Source organism: Rhinoraja longicauda, chromosome 21 (genome assembly GCF_053455715.1).
Source record: "Rhinoraja longicauda isolate Sanriku21f chromosome 21, sRhiLon1.1, whole genome shotgun sequence".
Taxonomy (NCBI): Eukaryota; Metazoa; Chordata; class Chondrichthyes; order Rajiformes; family Arhynchobatidae; genus Rhinoraja; species Rhinoraja longicauda.
This window is the reverse complement of record NC_135973.1, coordinates 3,423,832-3,439,852: the sequence shown is the minus strand read 5'-3', so window position 1 is coordinate 3,439,852 and position 16,021 is coordinate 3,423,832. Positions and strand designations below refer to the sequence as shown.

Sequence of the window (16,021 nt, the reverse complement as noted above, 5' to 3'; positions counted from 1 at the left end):
ATGTGCAACTCCACACAGACAGTACCCGAGGCCAGGTTCGGACCGGGTCTCTGGTGTTGTGAGGCAGCAGCTCTACCAGCTGCACCACTGTTGGAGAGTTTAAGAATTGTTTGTTCTCAACAATTTTATTTTTTTCTAAATTTCCAGAACTACACGTTATATGGGGGGGGGGGGGGGGGTGATATCTTTTAGATGGTAACTTCTGGGTTATCATCAATATTAGTGTGGCAGTAGTTTAGTTTAGAGATACAGCGTGGTAACATGCCCTTCGGCCCACCGAGTCTGCACCGGCCAGTGATCCCCGGACATTAGGGGTGCCAACTATCTCACTCCCAAAGACGGGACAAGTTGACGTCACCGCCCCGCACCCCACGTGACCTCACCCAGCCAGCGGCCACGTGCTCCCGCTCCACCAATGGCGGCCGCCCGGGCCGGGAGGCGGGTTGCTACCCAACCTCCGTTAGGCGGCAGCGGGGCCTCCGGACCTACGCTGTCCGGAAGGTAGACACAGATTTTAACCAACATCTGCAGTTTTTTTCCGACTACACCGTCCGGACCTACACTGTCCGGACCTGCAGCGTCCGGGCCTACAGCGCTCCCCGGGCCTAATACGGGACAAGGGCGGTCCCTGCTTCTCCATGCTCTATCTTGACACAATGGGAAACTATCCCAGCATATTACTTCGTTTTGAGATTGTTGCAGAAATTATTATCCATGGCTTCCATATACACTTAATACACTATATACACTGAACTTAAGGCGGTGGAGGCCACGTCAGTGGATATTTTGAAGGCAGATAGATTTTTGATTCGTCATTCATTCAATCATGGCTGATCTGTCTTCCCCTCTTAACACCATTCTCCTGCCTTCTCCCCCTAACCCCTGACACCCGCACTAATCGGTTTTATATATTAATATTTGATGTGTTCATCTTTCTCTTACTTTGCACCAACTTCAGGGACGACCCAAGTCTCCGTGCATGCTTTCCAGGCATCACGATTACCAAGGTATGTTGAATCAACTAAGAAAAGCTTGTCTTCTTACTAATATCTTTTATGGGTTCCCAGTAAAAAACTATTGTGAACCGATTAGCCTTTACAATTCTTAATGAGAGAGGGTTCTATTAACATGAGTAAATCTGCTGCCTCTAATAAAATTGACCCTCTAAATCCTGGCATTTAGGAATCAAATTAAAAACCTGGTCCCTGTACTCTCCTGGATTAGATTCAATTGCCTGAGACTTTGGGGAAAGGGATTTTCCCAGAGTATTAATTCCTGTCTTTTTAATTGGGACTTTCTTCTTGCCGCCTGGAAAATTGCTTGTCGGTGGAGTTTAATTATAATGCTGCTGCTAACGATAATGTGAGGCAGGAGTTTAGTTTCAAGACACAGCGTAGAAACAGCCCCTATGGCTCACCGAGTCCATGTTGACCAACTATCATGAGTTCTATGTTATCCCACTTTCACATCCTACACACACTAGGGGCAATTTACGGAAGCCAATTAACCTACAAACCCGTACAGTCTTTGGGATGTGGGTGGAAACCGGAGCACCCGGAGGAAACCCATGTGGTCACAGGGAGAACATGTAAACTCCGCACAGGCAGCACCCTCCCTTTCCCCCTCCTACATTCCTTCCTCTGCCTTCACAATTTGCAACTCTTCAATCCTTCTGTCTCACACCTTCCCGGAATGGCGGGACTGTCATATGTTGAAAGACTGGAGCGACTAGGCTTGTATACACTGGAATTTAGAAGGATGAGAGGGGATCTTATCGAAACGTATAAGATTATTAAGGGATTGGATACGTTAGAGGCAGGAAACATGTTCCCAATGTTGGGGGAGTCCAGAACCAGGGGCCACAGTTTAAGAATAAGGGGTAGGCCATTTAGAACTGAGATGAGGAAAAACTTTTTCAGTCAGAGTTGTGAATCTGTGGAATTCTCTGCCTCAGAAGGCAGTGGAGGCCAATTCTCTGAATGCATTCAAGAGAGAGCTAGATAGAGCTCTTAAGGATAGCGGAGTCAGGGGGGTATGGGGAGAAGGCAGGAACGGGGTACTGATTGAGAATGATCAGCCATGATCACATTGAATGGCGGTGCTGGCTCGAAGGGCCGAATGGCCTCCTGTCTATTGTCTTTCGCTTTAATCTCTGGCCTTTGTTCCAACCATCTGCCTATCAAAACCTCTCCCTCACCTGTGTTCACCTATTACCTGCCACACTTTGTCCTGCCTCTCCTCTCCTCCCAACTTTCTCCCCCCTCACACAATCAGTCTGAAGAAGGGTCCCAACCCGAAACGTCACCTATCCATATTCTCCAGAGGTGCTGCTTGACCCGCTGAGTTCCTCCAGCACTTTGCTTTTAAGCTCAAGATTCCAGTGCCTGCTGTTTCTTGTGCCTCGTGCTTGCCAGAGATTAGCTTCCACATAAATGATTATTTTACAAAGAACCTCGAGGACAGTGGAAAGTAAATATGCGCAGATTGTTCAGGTTCCTGCATCAAATGTAAAGGATATAGATATAAGGAACTGCAGATGCTGGTTTACAAAAAAATAAACTCAGTGCTGGAGTTAAACATTGAGTCAGGCAGCATCTCTGGGGAACATGAATAGGTGACTTTTCAGGTCTGATGAAGGGTCCCGACCTAAAACGTCATCTACCAATGTTCTCCAGAAATCTTGCCTGACCCACTGAGCCACTCCAGCACTTTGTATCTTTCCCTGCATCAAAAGGCTGTTGCTGGTAATTTTAATTATGGAGCAGGCTGTTTTAAAAGGGCACCAGCTTAGGAGAGAAGAAAAGGGAACATCTTTAGCATTTGTATGCTTGACATACTACAGCATGCATTAATGCCACCAAGAAAGGTATTTGAAAAATCCTTTCACCAAAAGCCTCTTAAAGCTTCAAAGATTCTGCCCTTTTCACCCTTCCCTGTTTCAAAATGTACTTGAGGAGCGTAATTTCCTGAAGTTATTTTTGAGACGTCAAAACCTCTGTGACAAAGATTGAAAAACATTATGTTATGGCTATACTTTAGCTTGCTGAGCTGGCTGTAATTGATTTCAAATATCAGGATAGTACCATTGGAACATGTGTAGTATTTGTTCCAGGAAACTATTTAGCTTGATGTTCTTATTAGCAGAAGATAGAAAGTTGATGAGCTTTACTTCATAACCTGAGGGCGATGGTTCCATTTCTGCAAGCCTTACTGCCCACAGAGATGAAAATCATCCCATTACTTGCAAGAGATCTTCCCTCACTTTATTACGCCACTCATGATTTATTTTTATGTTGTATCTAGCGCTGTGAGCAGATGGATGATATAATGCCTTGCAATGGAAGGTGGCATTTTACATGCTCTGCTCTCTGCAAATTCACTGATAGTTTTTAGTAATTGAGTGTTACATCGTGGAAACAGGCCCTTCGGCCCAACTGGCCAACATCGGCCAACTTGTCCCAGCTACACTAGTCCCCACCTGCCCATGTTTGGTCCATATCCCTCCAAACCTGTCCTATCGATGTACCTGTCTAACTGTTTCTTATACGTTGGGATAGTCCCAGCCTCAACTACCTCCTCTGGCAGCTTTTTCCATACACCCACCACCCTTTGTGTGAAAAGGTTACCCCTCGGATTCCTATTAAATCTTTTCCCCTTCATCTTAAACCTATGTGCTCTGGTCCTTGATTCACCTGGTCTGGACAAGAGACTCTGTGCATCTACCCAATCTATTCCTCTCATGATTTTGTACCTATTGATTTACGTGAATGATATTTGAACTAAACCCCCTCCCCATCTTCCAATATTTTTAGATGAAGATATGTCGGATGTTAGCAGTACCAAGATGGAAACTCCTAATTCCATTAATGGCAGCGATCCTCTTAATTATATGGTAAGTTACACTCTCAACTATTTATTGCCCTCTCTGGATGTATTTTAATTAATTATTATCTGGTGTGTTCATACATTCATAAATATTCTGGTGTTGCAACAATGAATTGAGAAATGGTCCAACTGGACTGGTCAAAAGAATCGAGTGGGAAATGGTGGGTCGGATTTTGCAGGACTAATGATGGTGTAACTATTGGTATTTGCCATTATCACTCAGTGAACCTGACACCAGGTTCAGGAGACACGAGGAACAGCAAATGCTGGAATCTCAAGCAAAACACAAAATGCTGGAGGAATTCAGTGGGACGGGCAGCATCTGTGGAGGGAATGGAAGGCAACTGTTCGGGTCGGGACCCTTCTTCAGATTCAGGAGTTGTTTGCAAGAGTGTACAAATGCAGAAATCCTGAAGCTTAACTCCAAGTTAAGTCTTGGCTATAAAGACTTAAAAGAATCAGGACTTGATGGGTACAAAGTGATGCCTAAAGTGTGGCGACTCTGCTCTACTGACTCAGTGTAGACTACTATCTTGCATTCTTCTACCTCGTATGATTGTGCCTAATGTATAGTGGGATTGTCACTGGACTGTTTGCAAAAAACGAATTTCACTACTTAGGCACACGTGACAATAAAGAATTATTGAACCATTGCAATTCACCAGGGCGGCGCGGTAGAGCTGCTGCCTCACAGCTCCAGAGACCAGGGTTCGATCCTGACCACGGGTGCTGTCGGTACGGAGTTTGTGCATTCTCCCCATGAACTGCGTGGGTTTTCTCCGGGTGCTCCAGTTTCCTCCCACACTCCAAAGATGTACAGGTTTGTAGGTTAATTGGTTTGGTATAAATGTAAATTGTCCCTAGTGTGTGTGGGACAGTGTTAATGTGCGAGGATCGTTGGTTGGTGCAGACTCGGTGGGCAGAAGGGGTTGTATCTCTAAACAAAAAACTGAACTAAACTAAGTCTGTGGGTTGTGATACAATATTGAATTCAACATGGTGTTAGATGGGGGAGTGAAGAATTGAGTTAATAATCCAGGAGCTGGGATTCCGTCTAACAATCCCCATTGATTTTAATGGAAGGAAACAGTTACACAAGATTTGAGTAATAGTTTGCTGATTTTTTTAAAACTCTCCTTTGTCTTTATTAATTTATGACTTGTAAATGTACCCCCAAGAATTTTTAAAATTTCTAACGCCTTGTTAATTTAATTTTTTTTTAATGATTAAAACCATTTAAGACATTTTAAAGATTGTTATGCCATAAAAGAGTTTTCATTTTTCATCTTTAAGTTTGTATGAGTTCTTGAATGCTGCTGAATGCTTCTGAGAAATTAATGAGAAATTAATGCACGTTACATTTCTTGCTCAATCTATAGGGAAGGCAGTCCAGTTGTGTTTTTTTTTTTTTCCTGTTTGCATTGGCTGGGCTAATTTTGTTCTTCCTACATGATGTCCCCTTCTTTGCCTGCAGGGGCAGCAGTGAGCAAAGCCCTCGCACTGTCTTCTTGCCTTCATATGGGATGGGCAGATCAGGGTGGATGCACATTTTTACCAAGGTCATCAGCGACTTCTGTTCAGCTTGCTGCCCTTCACAATGTCCGGGTCACTGGGTCTTGTGTCTCATGGGCTGTTCAGAGTCAATCAGATGTGTCGAGGTTGCCTGAAAACAACACATTAAATCAGGATACATCACAGCTTGGTTTGGGACCAGCTCTGTCCAATACCGCAAGAAATTGCAGAGAGTTATGGAGGTAGCCCAGTCCATCGCACAGACCAGACTCCCCACCATCGACTCCATCTACACTTCACGCTGCCTCGGGAAAGTAGCCATCATAATCAAAGAGCTTTCTCCCCCCCCTGTCATTCCCCCTTCTCCTCTCTCCCGTTGGGTGGAAGATACAAAAGTTTGAAAGCGTGTACCATCAGACTCTGCAATAGCTTCATCTAAGGTACAGAGAGAATTCGTTCACCAGAAAATCATTTGCAGGGTAATTCTCGCGTGCGATACGGTCAAATCAAATCATACACGAGTACACTCAAACCAGACACAAAATACTATGAAAGATAGACACAAAATGCTGGAGTAACTCAGCGGGACAGGCGGGAAGATCTCCAGCATCTCCAGAGTTGCCGCCTGTCCCACTGAGTTACTTACTCCAGCATTTTGTGTCTATCTTCGATTACAAACCAGCATCTGCAGTTCCTTCCTACACAAAGTACAATGGGTAGTATAAAGCGAAAATCACCAGGTCGAGTGGTACAATATTATAGCGTTACATTTACAGAGGAAAATCAGGTAGATTGGAAGGTCTACATTCCAGCTTACTGGAGGACCATTCAGCAGGAAACATGTTCCCAATGTTGGGGGAGTCCAGAACCAGGGGCCACAGTTTAAGAATAAGGGGTAGGCCATTTAGAACTGAGATGAGGAAAAACTTTTTCAGTCAGAGAGTTGTGAATCTGTGGAATTCTCTGCCTCAGAAGGCAGTGGAGGCCAATTCTCTGAATGCATTCAAGAGAGAGCTAGATAGAGCTCTTAAGGATAGCGGAGTCAGGGGGTATGGGGAGAAGGCAGGAATGGGGTACTGATTGAGAATGATCAGCCATGATCACATTGAATGGCGGTGCTGGCTCGAAGGGCCGAATGGCCTCCTGCACCGATTGTCCATTGTAGTCTGATAACAGTGAAGCTGTTCCTGAGAATGGTGGTGTGCACTTTCAAACTTTCGTATCTTCTGCCCATGGCAGAGGGAAGAAGAGGGAATGAACGGGGTGAAAATCATGTTGTGATGGCTGCTTTGCCGAGGCAGCGTGAATTGTGGATGGAGTGGATGGCGGGGAGCCTGCTTCCTGTGACCGACCGGGATACAGCCACAATTATTCCATTTCTTGCCGTCTTGGGCAGAGCTGTTCCCAAACCAAGCTGTGATGCATCCTGTGTAGGAAGGAACTGCAGACGCTGGTTTAAATCGAAGGTAGACACAAAATGCTGGAGTAACTCAGCGGGTCAGGCAGCATGTCTGGAGAGAAGGAATGGGGACATTTCGGGTCGAGACCCTCTGAAGAAGACCATCTGAGTTACTCCAGCATTTTGTGAGGCATCCTGATAGTTTTACCTTGCAGCAATAACTTCAAGAAGTTACATCACTGGCTGTAAACAAAAGCTTTGGGAGTTTCATGAGCACATGAAAGGTGCTTTATTAACTCATGTTTTGTTTTATGTAATATTTGAAAGAGAATGTGCTAGTTTATCAATAGCTATGGCTTAAAGGAATAGAGAGTGATCTCAGGACTCAGAGGCGGCATGGTGGCGTAGCGATAGAGTTGCTACCTTACAGCACCAGAGACCCAGGTTCGTTCCAAACTACTGTCTGTACTGAGTTTGTACGTTCTCTTCATGACCTGCGTGGGTTTTCTCCGGGATCTTCGGTTTCTTCCCGCACTCTCAAGAAGTACAGGTTTGCAGGTTAATTGGCTTGGTATAATTGTAAATTGTCCCGTGTGTGTGTAGGATAGTCTTAGTGTGTGGGGATTGCTAGTCGGTGCGGACTCGGTGGGCAGAATGGCCTGTTTCTGCGCTGTATCTCTAAACTAAACTAAACTTTTTTCATTGTTACTTTCCTAATGTTTGCTGTTCCAGTTTATGTAGGTTAGCAGAAAGCATTCACTGCCTTTGAAATCCATGAAAATGAACAACAATGAACCTGTCAAGCAATTCACACACAGTGATGTTTCATTTATGTGCTCTAGATTTTGGTTCCATCTCTACTTTGACCTAAGGTAGACACAAAATGCTGGAGCAACTCAGCGAGACTGGCAGCATCTCCGGAGAGAAGGAATAGGTGGCATTTCGGGTCGAGACCCTTCTTCAGACTGATGTCAAGAGAGTGGGCGGGCCAGAGATAGAATGTAGTCGGAGACAGTGAGACTGGTGGGAGAACTGGGAAGGGGGAGGGGATGGAGAGAGAGGGAAAGTAAGGTCTATTTGAAGTTAGAGAAGTCAATGTTCATATCGCTTGGGTGTAAGCTACCCAAGCAAAATATGAGGTGCTGTTCCTCCAATTTGCACTGGGCCTCACTCTGACAATGGAGGAGGCCCAGGACAGAAAGGTCAGATTGGGAATGGGAGGGGGAATTAAAGTGCTGAGCAACTGGGAGATCAGCTTGGTTAAGGTGAACTGAGCGGAGGTGTTCAGTGAAGCGATCGCCGAGCCTGCGCTTGGTCTCGCCGATGTACAGGAGTCAACACCGTGAACAGCAGATACAGTAGATGAGGTTGCAGGAGGTGCAAGTGAACCTCTGCCTCCCCTGAAAAGACTGTTTGGATCCTTGGATGGAGTCTAAGGGGGAGGTAAAGGGCAGGTGTGCATCTCTTGCGGTTGCAGGGGAAAGTACCTGGGGAGGAGGTGGTTTGGGTGGGTCGGGACAGCTTGACCAGGGAGTTGCTGAGGGAACGGTCTCTGGGGAAAGCAGGAAGGGGTGGAGATGGGAAGATGTGGCCAGTAGTGGGATCCCATTGGAGGTGATGAAAATGTTGGAGGATTATATTCTGTATGCGACGGCTGATGGGGTGGAAGGTGAGGACAAGGGGGACTCTGTCTTTGTTATGAATGGGGGGAGGGGGAGCAAGAGCGGAGCTGCGGCATATCGAGGAGACCCTGGTGAGAGCCTCATCTATAATGGAAGAGGGGAACCCCCGTTTCCTAAAGAATGAGGACATCTCCAAAGCCCTGGTATGGAACACCTCATCCTGGGCACAGATGCAGCGTAGACGGAGGAATTGGGAGCAGGGGATAGAGTCTTTACAGGAAGTAGGGTGGGAAGAAGTGTGGTCTAGATAGCTATGGGAGTCAGTGGGCTTGTAGTAGATGTCGGCCAATAATCTGTCTCCTGTGATGGAGACGGTGAGATCTAGAAACGGTAAGGAGATGTCGGAGATGGTCCAAGTGAATTTGTGCAGGATGGAAATTGGTGGTGAAGTTGATGAAGTCAGTGAGTTCTGCATGGGTGCAGGAGGTAGCACCAATGCAGTCGTCAATGTAGCGGAGGTAGAGTTCGGGGATAGGGCCAATGTACGCCTGGAACAGTGAACGTACCCTACAAAGAGGCAGGCATAGCTGGGGCCCATGCGAGTGCCCATGGCCACGCCTTTGATTTGGAGCAAGTGAGGAGTCGAAGGAGAAGTTGTTGAGGGTAGGGACCAGCTCTGCTAGGCGGCGGAGAGTATCAGTAGACGGAAATTGGCTGGTTCTGCGGTCGAGGAAGAAACGGAGGGCTTTGAAACCTTCCAAGTGAGGGATGGAGGTGTAGAGTGACTGGACATCCATAATAAAGATGAGGGAGTGGGGGCCTGGAAAACGGAAGTCATTGAAGAGATGAAGAGCGTGTGAGCTGTCTTGGACGTAGGCAGGGAGGGATTGGACCAGGGGGGGATAGGATGGAGTTGAGGTAGGTGGAAATTAATTCAGTGGGACATGAACAAGCAGAAACAATGTGTAAGAAAATAACTGCAGATGCTGGTACAAATCGAAGGCATTTATTCACAAAATGCTGGAGTAACTCAGCAGGTCAGGCAGCATCTCAGGAGAGAAGGAATGGGTGACGTTTCGGGTCGAGACCCTTCTTCAGACAGGGTTTGCCAGGACAGTTCTGTTTGTGGATTTTGGGGAGAAGATAACATCGGGCAGTGCGGGGCTGGGGAATGATAAGGTTGGAGGCATTAGAGGGCAGAGAGCCGGAAGTGATGAAATCAGAAATGGTGTGTGATGTTAAGGTCTGGTGCTCGTCTGTGGGGGTCATGGTCCAAGGATAAGCAGGAGGAGGTGTCTGAGAGTTGTCGCCTAGCCTCAGCCTGACCTCAGAGGTCAGAGCGCCAGACTACCAAGGCACCTTGTTGGGCGGGTTCGATTATCAAGTCGGGGTTGTTGCAGAGTGAGCGGAGGACTGCACTTTCAGGAGGGGAGAGGTTAGAGTAAGTCAGGAGAGAGGCAGCTCGGTACAAAGCCTAGAGAGGCACCTCGGTACAAAAGCAGCAACATGCTACTCTCTCTGTTGTCATGGTTACCAAAACTAAATGTTGCCGACTTCACCAATCACTTGGCAACCGATCCAATGATCTATTTTGTGTATGTGGTGCCGTTATGCAAAGCAAATAGTGCAATTTTATTTACCCAAAGGAACAGGGAATGTATAAATTTAAATCGCAGCTAGAAGGTCGACACAAATTGCTGGAGTAAGGCAGCATCTCTGGAGAAAAGGAACAGGTGACGTTTCAGGTCGAGACCCTTCCTCAGCCTCTGCCTCTGTGCCTTTTTCTATGGGATGGAGTCCTCACTGCCCAGTGATGACCCCCTCTCCCGTCTCCACCAGTCCCCCTCCTCTTGGACTGCCCCAGATGGCCTTCTACGCTCAGTGTGGACCCAGTGGGCCGAATGGCCTGTTTCCATGCTGTATCTCGAAACTAAACTAAGCTAATATGTCACCTATCCGTGTTCTCCAGAGACCCTGCCTAACCCTCCTCCAGCACTTTGCGTCCGATTCTATTATTAAAAAGTGCAGTATAACTTTCTAGAAGCAGTCCTTATTATAATTGAATATTATATATTTCTGAGAGTTTCAAGACTGTGTTCTTTGTGTTCCAGCAGACATTGAGACCTCGATTTCCCAGTGTCATGTCAACTACCCCTGAACCACCCTGCAATGACTCCATCCTACGGAGGACCAGAGAGGAAGAGGGGGACATGCCGTACAGAAAGTAAGCGACGTGATGCTTTTAGATACATTGGAAATAAATAGGTGCAGGAGTAAGCCATTCGGCCCTTCGAGACAGCACCGCCATTCACTGTACAGGGCCCTAGTGAGACCGCACCTGGGGTACTGTGTGCAGTTTTGGTCTCCAAATTTGAGGAAGGACGTTCTTACAGTTGAGGGAGTGCAGCGTAGGTTCACCAGGTTAATTCCCGGGATGGCGGGACTGTCGTATGTTGAAAGACTGGAGCGACTGGGCTTGTATACTCTGGAATTTAGAAGGATGAGAGGGGATCTTATTGAAACATATAAGATTATTAAGGGATTGGACACGCTAGAGGCAGGAATCATGTTCCCGATGTTGGGGGAGTCCAGAACCAGGGGCCACAGTTTAAAAATAAGAGGTAGGCCATTTAGAACGGATATGAGCATAACTTTTTCACTCAGAGAGTTATGAAGCTGTGGAACTCACTGTCTCAGAAGGCAGTGGAGGCCAATTCCTTGGATGCTTTCAAGAGAGAGTTAGATAGTGCTCTTAATGATCGCGGCGTCAAGGGATATGGGGAGAGGGCAGAAACTGGGTACTGATTGTGGATGATCAGCCATGATCACAGTGAATGGCGGTGCTGGCTTGAATGGCCAAATGGCCTACTCCTGCACCTATTGTCTATTGTCTATCATATAATCATTGCTGATCATCCTAAATCAGTACCCGGTTCCTGCTTTCTCCCCATATCCCTTGATTCCGTTAGCCCTAAGAGCTATATCTAACTCTCCCTTCAATACATCCTGTGAATTGGCCTCCACTGCCTTCTGTGGCAGAGAATTCCACAGTTTCACAACTCTCTGGGTGAAAATGTTTTTCTCATCTCAGTCCTAAATGGCCTACTTCCCCTTATTCTTAAACTGTGACCCTTGGTTCTGGACTCCCCCCTTAAGAATTTTATATGTTTCTATATAAGATCCCCTCTTATCCTAAATTCCAGTGAATACAAGCCCGGTCGACCCATTCTTTCATCATATGTCATCAGTCCCGCCACCCTGGGAATTAACCTAGAGAACCTACGCTGCACTCCCTCAATGGCAAGAGTGGGGTCTGGTATATATATAGATAGTTCAATGTATTAATTGACCCTGTTAACTGCATATCTATTCCACAGCTAGTTTATTACAGAGCAACATTTAATTCTTCATTTATTTTCAGAAGGTTACGAGGATGTTGACAGGATTTGAGGGCATGAGGTATAGGGAGAGGTTGGGCAGGCTAGGACTTTACTCTTTGGAATGCAGGAGGATTTGGGGTGATCTTATAGAGGTGTATAAAATCGTGAGGGGAATAGATAGGGTGGATGCACCGAGTCTTTTACCCAGAGTAGGGGAATCAAGAACCAGGGGACAGAGGTTTAGAGTGAAAGGGGAAATATTTTATAGGAACTTGAAGGCCAACTTTTTCCACACAGAGAGTGGTGGGTATATGGAACGAGCTGCTGGAGGAGATAGCCGAGGCAAGTAGTATAACAATGTTTAAAAGACATTTGGACAGGGATATGGATAGGAAAGGTTTTGAAAGTGAGTAGGTGGGTCTTGTGTGGATGGGGCATCTTTGTCCATGTGGGCCAGTTGGAAAGAAGGGCCTGTTTCCATGCTGTATAACTCTATGACCACGTAGAGCTGTTTAACTACAATGAAGGCAGACTCTACACACCTTTGCCAGGAACAATGGAGTACGCACCAAAACCTTTTTGTTACGGATCTAACACATGTAGACACAACAACATTACATCAACTTGGATTGACACAAGTCTGACACTATCACCTAGTGTAGAGGGTGTCGAATCTTAAGGGAATGATTTTGTGCGTAGAAGTTTTCAATTCTTCAGCCAATCCGTCCCAACTTGCCAACTAAGGTTCCCCATCTACACTAGTCCCACCTGCCTAGCTTTGGGCCATAACCGTCTAAACCTGTCCTACCTGTGTACCTGTCCCAATGTCTTTTAAATGTTGCTATGGTACCTGCCTCAACTACCTCCTCTGGCAGCTCGTTCCATACACCCACCACCCTCTGTGAGGAAAAGGTTGCTCCTCAGGTTCCTATTAAATCTTTGCCCTCTCACCTTAAACTGGCCTCTCTCCACTGGCTCCCAGTACAGTACAGAATCAACTTCAAGCTCCTCCTATTCACATACGAAGCCCCTAAACGGGCTTGCCCCCCACCCCCCCATGTCAAAAATCTTCTAACCCACCACTCTATCTCCAGGTCCCTCAGGTCGGCCGACTTGGGGCTACTGACTATCCCGCGGTCTAGGCTTAAGCTCAGGGGTGACCGCGCTTTTGCGGTTGCAGCTCCTAGACTGTGGAACAGCATCCCTCTCCCCATCAGAACTGCCCCCTCCATCGATTCCTTTAAGTCCAGGCTCAAAACCTATTTCTACTCCCTAGCGTTTGAGGCCCTCTGAGGGGGCGCTGTGAACTGTTTATGTATGTGCTATTATGTTTGTGTGCCATTGTATGTTCGTTCTTAGTACCTGAACTGATGTACAGCACTTTGGTCAACGTGGGCTGTTTTTAAATGTGCTACACAAATAAAATTGACTTGACTTGACTTGACTTGACTTAAACCTATGCCCTCTGATTTTTTCTAATACTCTGGCTGTGCTATGCATTGTTCATCAAGATCCTTCATCCAAGCGCGTTCAATTATTATTTTCCAAATGGCTGGACGGCATTAGTCAATGTGCAAACATTGGCCTGCAGCACAGAATCTTTCCCCTGAAGCTCGGAGCAGTGTCTAAGTGGATTTAACGGGCAGTTATTGCCAAAAGACTGCTCTTCAGAGAAGCATTGGCATGGCTTCATTCTGGCTCAGTAACACACTCTCATTAACAAAGTGGCAGAACTAAAAGCCGTAGAAGGAATAGCAACCTCTGCCCTGAGATTTATCACTCGAAAGTATATTTTAATTGACCTTTTCACTTATTGTTAAATGCCTGTGAACTGCAGGCAGTTTAAAATTCCATGGAGCTTGGTAGCAAAGTAAATTTCACTGTAAGATTAGAATATACTTGCTGCTGAAACGCTGTGTTTATTCGTATTACTACATCTTTATTTGTTCCTGCCACTAAACCGTGGCTTCCTATTTCATTGCTCACTCTATAATATTAAAACGATAATTAGATTTTGCATTAATTTCTGCCCTCTCATGATGTATATTACAAATCAAATCTAATACTAGAGGGCATACACAGATTTAAGGTGAGAGGTGAAAGGCCTAGATAGAGTGGATGTGGAGATGATGTTTCCACTATTGGGACAGTCTAGGACCAGAGGACAGAGCCTCAGAATGAAACGAAGTACCTTTACAAAGGAGATAAGGAGGAATTTCTTTAGTCAGAGGGTGGTGAATCTGTGGAATTCATTGCCACAGACAGCTGTGGAGAATGTCATTAAGTCTTTTTAAGGCGGAGATTGATGGATTCTTGATTAGTACGGGTGTCAGGGGTTATGGGGAGAAGGCAGGAGAATGGGGTTGAGAGAAAAAGATAGATCAGCCAATCAAAGATTGAATGGCGGGGTAGACTCGATGGGCCAAATGGCCTAATTCTGTTTCTGTGACATGAACTTATGAGGGGCAAAGTTTAAAGGAGTGCAATTCTTTGTTTTGCATTCAATTCAGTAAAATCAAACTATACATAAGCACAATCATAAACAAGTACAAAAGTGCAACAGCTGTATAGTATAAGAATATACTTCACCCAGGCAGGACACAAAGAGTCGCCATGCTTCTGCCCAACAAAGTTTCAGAAGTTGTTTGTACAGTCTTCTCACAGCAGCGAACCAGGCCTGCCACCACAGGTAGCCATCCATGCCAACCAAGATGCCCCATCTGAGCTTGTTCCATTTGCCCACGTTTGGCTCATATCCTTCTAAACCTTTCCTATCCATGTACCTGTCCAAGTGTCTTTTAAATGTTGTTATAATAGAACATTTATAATAGAACAGTTCTTATTAGAACTGAGATGAGGAAAAACTTTTTTTAGAACTGAGATGAGGAAAAACTTTTTCAGTCAGAGAGTTGTGAATCTGTGGAATTCTCTGCCTCAAAAGGCAGTGGAGGCCAATTCTCTCAATGCATTCAAGAGAGAGCTGGATAGAGCTCTTAAGGATAGCGGAGTCAGGGGTTATGGGGAGAAGGCAGGAACGGGGTACTGATTGAGAAAGATCAGCCATGATCACATTGAATGGCGGTGCTGGCTCGAAGGGCCGAATGGCCTCCTCCTGCACCTATTGTCTATTGTCTATAATACCTCCTCTCCTCAACTACCTCCCCTCAATTATCAATAATACGAGTTAAGCAGACCATAATAGTGCAAAAACTGAAGCAATGCAACCAAAACAAAGTTCACAGTAGATCGTAGTTGCTGAGGTTTAGTTCAGTTTATTCTATTGTCACGTGTACTGAGGTACAGTGAAAAGCTTTTGTTGCGTGCTAACATGTATAAAATCATGAGAGGAATAAATTGGGTAGATGCACAGAGTCTCTTGCCCAGAGTAGGTGAATCGAAGACCAGAGGACATAGGTTCAAGGTGAAGGGGAAAAGATTTAATAGGAATCTGAGGGTTAACTTTTTCACACTAGGTGGGTGTATGGAACAAACTGCCAGAGAAGGTAGTTGAGGCAGGGACTGTCCCAACATTTAAAAAAACAGTTAGACAGATACATGGATAGGACCGGTTTGGAGGGATATGGACCAAGCGCAGGCAGGTGGGACTGGTGTAGCTGGGACATGTTGGCCGGTGTGGGCAAGTTGGGCCGAGGGGCCTGTTTCCATTCTGTATCACTCTATGACTCTATGACCAATCAGCTGAAAGACAAAACATGATTACAATCAAGCCGTTTACAGTGTATGATACATTTTGAGTTTTTTTTTTAGATTTAGAGATACAGCGCGGAAACAGGCCCTTCGGCCCACCGGGTCCGCGCCGCCCAGCCATCCCCGCACATTAACACTATCCTACACACACTAGGGACAATTTTTACATTTGCCCAGCCAATTAGCCTACATACCTGTACGTCTTTTGAGTGTGGGAGGAAACTGAAGATCTCGGAGAAAACCCACGCAGGTCACGGGGAGAACGTACAAACTCCGTACAGACGGCGCCCGTAGTCGGGATCGAACCTGAGTCTCCGGGGCTGCATTCGCTGTAAGGCAGCAACTCTACCGCTGCGCCACCGGGCCGCCCCACCGTACATGATAAGGAAATAACATTTAGTGCAAGGTAAAGCCAGCTAAGTCCAATCAAGGTTAGTCCGAGGGTCGCCAAAGAGGTATATAGTAGTTCAAGACAGTAGTTGAGGTTAGTGTTGCGCAATGCTCAAGAGCCTGAT

At 46.0% G+C, this 16,021-nt stretch overlaps 1 protein-coding gene across 1 annotated transcript in view; it reads left to right on the top strand.

Moving 5' to 3' along the window:
• card11 (caspase recruitment domain family, member 11) overlaps window positions 1-16,021 on the top strand; it is a 219,206-nt gene that overhangs the window by 147,065 nt on the left and 56,120 nt on the right. Inside the window, exons 11-13 of the mRNA XM_078418409.1 lie at window positions 959-1,007; window positions 3,813-3,892; window positions 10,530-10,642. Of these exons, the coding sequence (XP_078274535.1) occupies window positions 959-1,007; window positions 3,813-3,892; window positions 10,530-10,642 (242 nt within the window). The remainder of the gene's footprint in view (window positions 1-958; window positions 1,008-3,812; window positions 3,893-10,529; window positions 10,643-16,021) is intronic.